Source organism: Trachinotus anak, unplaced genomic scaffold, assembly GCF_046630095.1.
Source record: "Trachinotus anak isolate AG129_WGS33_773 ecotype Australia unplaced genomic scaffold, CSIRO_AGI_Tana_v1 ptg000003l, whole genome shotgun sequence".
NCBI lineage: Eukaryota > Metazoa > Chordata > Actinopteri > Carangiformes > Carangidae > Trachinotus > Trachinotus anak.
In genome coordinates this window covers 863,565-871,789 of record NW_027273854.1, presented here as the reverse complement: position 1 = coordinate 871,789, position 8,225 = coordinate 863,565, and the positions used below count along the sequence as shown (strand labels likewise).

General features: G+C 42.5%; 1 protein-coding gene across 1 annotated transcript; it reads left to right on the top strand.

Moving 5' to 3' along the window:
- The first annotated feature begins 1,437 nt into the window (after positions 1 to 1,437).
- Positions 1,438 to 7,000, top strand: LOC139609864 (nucleoside diphosphate kinase B-like). The gene is made up of 5 exons (XM_071464865.1): positions 1,438 to 1,589; positions 4,207 to 4,337; positions 5,239 to 5,340; positions 5,839 to 5,951; positions 6,745 to 7,000. Exons 2-5 carry the CDS (start codon positions 4,221 to 4,223, stop codon positions 6,860 to 6,862), a joined length of 450 nt encoding a protein of 149 aa, XP_071320966.1. The 5' UTR covers positions 1,438 to 1,589; positions 4,207 to 4,220; the 3' UTR covers positions 6,863 to 7,000.
- Positions 7,001 to 8,225: the final 1,225 nt, after the last annotated feature.

The following is an 8,225-nucleotide window of genomic DNA, read 5'->3' as shown; positions in this document are numbered from 1 at the left end:
TTTAAAAAAAATCAAGATGGCGGCGGCCAAATTGCAAACTCGAGGCTTCAAAAAGGCGATTCGCAAACCAATGGGTGACGTCACGGTGGGTTGCCACTTGGTCAGGAGATTTTCACCAATTTTCACCATTTTCACCATAAATAAGAAAACATTCACATAAAAAGTGAGATGTGACAGGAATCTAAAAAATGTTTGGCTTACTAAGACAAAATTGAGATACTACATAAACATTTTCACCTTCTGACATTGGTGATGTGAGTGAGGACACGTGGACGGGAGTGACACAGCCGGAGACGTGGACAGCTGATACGTTAGTGACAGAGTGAAGCAGCAGGTGAGTGAGTCTGAAGCCGGGGCCAACCATGGCAGCGCTGACGTGGCTGAGCCGGGGCCAACGCTGACTGTCACACATCGGCATAATGTGTTGCACATGTGTACTTCACTTTCAAACAGTTGCACTACACACAGAAATGATTGTTGTTATTAATAATGACACTATTACAAGCATCACTTTATTACATTAACATTATTATCATTATCACAGACGTCTGATCGTGCTTGAATACAACAGCTGCTCCGGGGCTCTCTGTCCTCTCCTCCCCCACTTCGCTCATCATGGGAACTGCTGGGTTTCTCTATGATAGTGTGAGGTCCTGACTCAGTGAAGTGCCCTCAGATAATGTATGTTATGATTTGGTGCCAGACAAATAAAATTGACCTGAATTGAATTGAATTGAATGTGTTGGCTCAGCCTCAGCCATGTCAGCACTGCCATGTTGGGACTGCAGTTTAAACTTAGACTGAACTTGTTGACTCCAGTTGTCCCATCCATAGAAACAAACGCCGAGGTGCGTGGGAACTGTAGTATTTAGAAATATTCAACAAACCAAACAGTGGATATTTTCGAAAAGTGATAATTGTTTTGAAAAGTGAAAAGATTATGGGAAGTAAAAAACTTTTCTGGAAGTAAATGTCTTCAGTGGTTGGCAGATCTGTTCAGACGTCCAACGTGTGTGTGTCTGTAAGACTATCTTTGTGAGGACCCATTTCAGTTTTAGATTCGGCTTCACTCTTCAGAAATCTCCTCACTGTTTCAGGTGTGAGGTACATTCGGGCAAATGGGGACATTTTGGAAAATGAAGACATGTTTGTAAAAGGACATCTTTGAAGAGTAAGGATACTTTCCAAACATGTCTTCACATTTATAAAAAAAGTCTTTACTTCCCATAATGTCTTCACTTTTCAAAAATCTCCTCACACTCAAAAAAGTGAAGAGATTTTTGAAAAGTGAAGACAAGATCTAAAATTGAGGTTGGTCCTCACAAGGATAGACAAACACACACACATTGGACGACTGAACAGATCTGCCAACCACTGACACAGATTCAACCACTCATACTGTGAACACACAACTCACCCCCGACACACACACACACACACACACACACACACACACACATTTGGACCCCCTCCCTCCCCCACAGTGGAGCCTTTAAATAGAGCTCCACTCCGGCTCTTCGGCCTCGGTGATCGCATCCCCGCCGGCGGCAACTCGTCTTCACAGGTTCTCCTCAAATCCCAAAGCCAAGGTAAATATCTACACACGCACACACACACATTTTAAAACACAAAAACTCAAGTATGTTTGTGTCTTTATTCACATCACTTTGACTTTTGACTTTAACAACAGTGAATATGAACTGAGCTGCTCAGAAATTTACTGATGCCACAGAAAGTTGTTTCTGGCGGATTTTGGATAAGTGTTTCAAAAGTATTTTTAGTCAGTTATTAAGTTTTACTGCAAACTATAGGCTGTGTGCATGTGTTGTGCAGCAGCAGCAGGACATGTGCTGCAGTGACATGCTGGATGGCTGCAGACAGCTGCAGACAGCCGGACGTGTGTGTTCAGCACTGAGCCGGTCACATGAACACATGTTAACGGTTCTGTGGGCTTAATTTAGTGTTAATGAGATTTAAAATGACAACATGCATGTGAAATTCAAGGCCATGAAGGTGAAAGTCTGAGGATAAAATCTCTGGTGACATCAAGTGCAAACTAAGGACGCTGAGGAAAAAAGGTGCGACTTTAAAGCAGAAGACCATAACACTGAGGTGACACATCTAAGTTACATGTATGACTTTTGGTACAGTAACAGACCAAGAATTCTCATTTTATCATTTGCAATTTTTCTTCAATCTTTTCTTCACATTGACGAATTTGAATTTCTCAAGCAGAGTTTTTTTCATGTGGTCCGAGGCTGACGTGACGCAACCTCTCTGAGCAGAACGTCAGCAGCAGTCCTCGGGTTTTACTGCCCATGCTCTGCAACGTGAACATGTGCAAACTCAGACAGACTCAGACACCTGAAGACATTACTCGGTCAAATAATCTGGATCTTCAGCAGAAGTCCCTCAGTGTCACATGAATTTTTTAAATTTTATTTTAAGTGACAGTGACTGAATAGTATTAAATGTCTTTAACCACCTCCCACCCCCATCAGTTAGATCAGTCCTGATTGGCTGCTGCTTGATTGTGTCTCAGTTGTGTTCCTTTTTTCAGCTGCGTATTGATGTTGTAGAGGATTCTCTTTGTTAGAGGAGGAGTCAGAGGTGAGAGGTCACCAGGGTCTTGTTCAGAGACACTTCAACAGGAACAGGTTTTACAAATATTCCTCAAAATTTCACCCCAAAATTACAAATTTCCCACTAGAACTAATGTTTTCACATTTTGATTTTAAAACCTGACATTGTTAAACCTTCAAATCAGTCCAGTTTGTTCCAGAACATTTTAATAGAAACAGTTTTGTATTGTTTTATATCCCAAAAACCTGAATCTGAATTTTTAAAAAAAGTACAGTGGCCCTGAGAGCTCAAAGCACTGTCACTTAAGAAAGCACATGCAAAGAGACAAATAACAAGTAAATAAACAACAAAATTGCATCGACATTTGTTGTCACATTGCAGCATTTAAAAAAAACAACTGAGGAACATAAACCAATCAGACAAGTCACAAGCAGCATAAAGACCAAGTACAGAAATTCACAGTGTTACTGAAGGTCTCTATGATTTAAGGTCATTTAAGCTGTAACTTTCTGATTGTATGATTCATGTATTTTCACAGATATATCCCAGTTTTAATATCATTCTCTCCCAGATTCAAATTAACTCTTAAATCAGTTCTGTTGTCTTCTCTGCGACCTGCAGCATCTCTAGATTTGATCTGCTGCTTTATTTCATGCGGCACATTTGTGGTCAAATTGTTGAAGACATTTTCACTTTATGCTTCCATTTTGACTATTTGCTTGTCTTCTCTGTTTGTATTGACTAAACTGACTAAATTAACATTTGGAAGAAAAGGTTTATCCTCTGAGGAGCACGAGTGTACAGTCATTTTTCAAAGAAATTTGTCTGTTAGATTTGTTGAGTCGTGGAAGAACTTTTGGGCTGAGGGTGGCACAGGAATAAAGGTCAGGAAGGTCACCAAAAATTGCAGCATGATGTTGGTCCAACAGACCAGAATCGTGCTGCTCACAGGACAAAAATAGACTCAAAGATTTGAGGACTCGGGGTCTGGTGCGTGATTCAGTTGATAAATCAGCAGAACATAAGCTCCATATGTGACCTTGAGTCCTAATCACACTCCCAGAAACATCACCCCTGAGGAGTCTGAGGGTATGAAAGTATCTCCTGTGGTCAGGTAGCCTGGTGCTGACCCCTCACTGTTTCCAGGAGCTCTCTGAGTTTTCCACCCTCTCAGCCTGAATTCCTGTCAGAGCCACCTGCTTTCAGTGGATATCGGCTTCACATGAGCAGATACCAACAGGCAGTAAAATTAGAAAGCAGGGCAGCCTGGCACGCAAAAGCTTTGTCCAAAAATTATGAGCCGGTGTTGGGTTCAAGTGGATGGTTTCTGTGCTGAGAGAGAAGGAAGTGAGATTCTGACCGAGAGGCTGCTTTGATTTCACATTCGCTCCTGCAGCAGAACAACGTCCAGCTCTGGAGAGTTTCTCTAATGAGGAGTAATTCAATATTGTCTCCTGTCTCTTTAATGTGGAGTCAAGATACTTAAATCCTGAGATCTTTGTAAGACTTTATTACTGTGTTTCAAAAATCTAAACTTGGATAGAAAATAACAGGACAAAAATACATAGTGTCAGTTTGTTTACAGTCTGGATTCTGTTTGTCTGTATGTCCTGGTGTCTGCAGCCTCCTCAGCTGACATGGAGCGTACCTTCATCGCTGTGAAGCCCGATGGCGTCCAGAGAGGCCTGTGTGGTGAGATCATCAAGCGCTTTGAGCAAAGAGGCTACAAGCTGATCGCCGCCAAATTCATGCAGGTAACCATGACGATCATTTTCTTTTCTTAGACGATATCTTTAAAGCTCCACCCGGTCTAAAAGTAGATGTCCATGTGTTTGTGATTATAAAGCAGGTCTAGGTTCTATATTAATACTGTGAAAGTATCAAAGCCTCAGTCCACAGAGAAATGCACACAGCCTGTATTCAGACACTGAGCCTTAAAACCAGCCATCAGGACTTCTGCAACTTTGTGATGTCACAACAAAGCAGTCACCACCCTCAGCCACGCCCCAAGCCCCGCCCACCTGGACCCACCATCCAACCTTGCAGGATTTGGCTTCTCTGAGTGTTTACCTGAAATCTGCTGTATTTTCATTAGATCACTCAGAAAACACTCAGCCAATCAGAAGAGAGGATCAGATCCTCTCTTCTGATTGGCCAGTTTCCTGATGAAAACACAGCTGAAGCAGCTCTCCCAAGGTTGAAGGGTCCCACAGGTTTGACGGTGCATTTTAAAAGGCTAAAAGTAGATTTTGACCCTCAAACAGCTGTGTTCAGGGTCTGAGGATGAGTCCTAGTCCGAGTACACAGAGCTGGTGTCAGATCAGGGGCTGGGGGTATGGCGGGTGGGGGGTGGGGAGGGTGGCAGCTGTTGAGCTGTGGAACGCTGCAGCTTCAGTGAAGGACTCACACTGGTGTCACTATCTCAGAGTGGTTATTCTCAGCTGGGGTGTGTGTGAGTGTTTGGTGGTGACAGTTTCTTCACTGTGTGTTGATTAATAATCTACATTCAAAAAATCTGAGCCACTGACGCCAGAGAAATTTTATTGAAAAACAAATGAACAGTTAATCAATAATTAAATCAGTTGTTATGTATTTATGTCATTTTCTGTTTAAATATTTGATTTGTCTTCACGTGTTTACTTTGTGTGTGTTCAGGCCTCTGAGGACCACATGAAGAACCACTACCTGGACCTGAAGGACATGCCTTTCTATGCTGGACTCTGCAAATACATGTCCAGCGGACCCATCCTCGCCATGGTAACACATACGTTCACGCACGCACACACACACACACACACACACAGAGTAAAGACACACTCAGACATTCAGCTCCTCTCTGGCGTTCCTGTCATTCAGATATCTTTCTCTTTATATCTCTTTCCATTTCATCTACACTCTCTGCCCACCTGTCGTCATTCTCACTCTCCCCGTTCACACACACACACACACACACACACACACACAGCCTCTTGTTTTCAAGGACTCTCTCCTTATATGGAGCAGTCAGTCGTCCACGCCGACCGATCACGCGTCCTGAGAGGTGACACTGTTGACCTCCAGCAGATGATAGTGGGCCCTGCCACACTGCAGCTTCATCTTATCTGAAATGTGACAGAGGAGACGTTAGTGTCTCCCTCAGCTTCTTGTCTCTGTCTTCACTGAACTCTTGATTAACGATTAACATCCTCTTTCAGTTCACCTGCAGGCACAGACACACACATGACAGGTGTGTTAACGTGTGTTTGTGTGCTTCAGGTTTGGGAGGGTCAGAGCATTGTGAAGCTGGCCAGGATGATGCTGGGGGAGACCAACCCCGCTGACTCCAAGCCCGGCAGCATCCGTGGAGACCTGTGCATCAACATTGGCAGGTGAGCAAACACAACTTGACAGGTAACCCCACACACACACGTTTAATAAAATTATTAAAATATCATTAGATAAATCCCAAAATATTACAAAGTAAGTACAAATATAACTTCAAAGTCAAAATTATGCCTTTATATGCTGAAAGTCCAACTTATTCAACATTTTGAATAATATTCAACTGTATAACTAAAATATAACACGAGTAATGAGATATTAAATCAAAATCATATCTCTGTAATTGGCAACTATGACATACAAAACATTAACATTAAGTCCAAAGTGGGAAAAATTCAAAACTGTTTAAGTTGAAATTATAAGATACTAAATAAAAATCATGGCCTAGAACAATGAAGTTATGTTTTTTGAGTCTAAATACTGAGATACCAAGTGTACGTTATGTACACGTGCTATTTTATGTCCAAGTCGGGATTTCTTTGCCAAATTTATGAGCTACTCCCTCAAAACTGTGTCTTACTATACTTTGTGAAAGTGGGAATTATGAGGTAGTTCATCAACATTACAGCTTTTAAAAGACAAAATTGTCGGATGGTAGAAGAAGAATTATGATACTAAGTCATGATGATATAATATCTCGTAATGTTGCTTTACCATGAATATTTTTTAATTGTAATTCTTCCAAAGCTTTCATCCTTTTTTCTCCTGTACTGGTATTAAAGAGCTCCCATAATCTGTCAAGTCTGTGAAAGTCAACTCTGAAAGAAATCCGTCGAAAAACTGTCAGATGATATGAAACATGAAGTGGAGTCAATGAGCTAAAACCTCCTGTTTTCTCAGGAACATCATCCACGGCAGCGACACCCTGGAGAACGCCAAGAGAGAGATCGATCTGTGGTTCAAGCCCGAGGAGTTCGTCTCCTACACCTCCTGCGCCCAGGCCTGGCTCTACGAGTAAACCTGCCAATCACCAACCACTCAACTAGACCCCACCCCCATCACCCCCACCCATCCTGCAGTCAATCCTCTCACTCGGTTTTCACTGATCAATCCAAAACATGTAGCACTTATCAATAAAGTCTCATGTTAACTACAACAGTCTCTGAATGTTTGTGGGTCATAAAGGTTTAGCAAGTTCATCATCCTAGTTTAGCATGTTAGCATGCTTACATTTGCTAATTGAGTGCTGCAGCTGTAGTCCAATCCTGACGTCATCATCACCTGGTTCCTCCACTAACAGCCAATAGGATTTCTCCTCTGTGTTTTGGATGATCAGAGAAAATCAGCAACAGTTTCTGACCCTAACAGGTTTGGTTCAGCAGGATCATCTTCACTAATGACTCCACTTTCTGATGTTTGAAGCCCAAACACAATCAGCAGCAGTAAAAAGCTCATGTTAGGCTGTAAACCAACGACCCCACGGTCACATGACTTCACCGTCACCACCACTAACCTTCAGCCTGTAGTTTGATTCAGCTCTGAGCTCTTCTACAGAAGCCTTTCCTCTGATATGTACAACACTAGATACAGTTTTGATCTGATCAACCCAGTGCAAGAACTTATCAGTCTAATAATACTCTGTTTTCCCTCCAAAAAAAGTTCCAGGGGATGTGGAGAAACCCAGTACACACAGTTACAGGAAAGAGTTGAAAATGAACCATCTCCTGTCTCCATTGTCTCTGGTTGAAGCACAGAGACGCGGAAACATCCTGGTCTCCTCCTGAAAGCAGCTGCTCTCCTCCTGCGACAATATTCTGCCTCAAACTTCTCAAACTTACAGCAGATCACACACAGATGATAAATCAGTGTAATTCGCTTGTTTCCTTGGTACCGCTGCCTCTTAATGGTTAATTTGCAGGTTTAGTATCCATACAGTTCTGCACATGCACATGGTGTGTGCAATATCATAAATGATCTCAGAATGGTACAAGCTGAGTCAAAAAGACGGTTTGTCTGTAGCTGATCACCAGTCAAAGATCCAGGATGATCCTCAGTGATCAAGCCTCCACCTGAAGCTCCAGTCTCCGTCAACAGGACACGGTCACACCCACGAACAGGACAGAAACCTTAGATTCAACAGCTGGAAGCAAACTAGCTTCAGAGACAATACCCTGCTGCCCCCACCAGAGGGCAGTAAACTACATGATGAATACAAACAGGCGTCAGATCCTTTATGGGACAGAGCTGTTCTGAGATCAGATGTAAGGAGAGATATCACTTCACTTCAGTATGGTTCTGATTGATTCTATTTTTAGTTTGAACTGGGCAAGAGCTGCTTGCCCTGCTGCCCTGACGGCACAACACTGTATCAGTCATCTGAG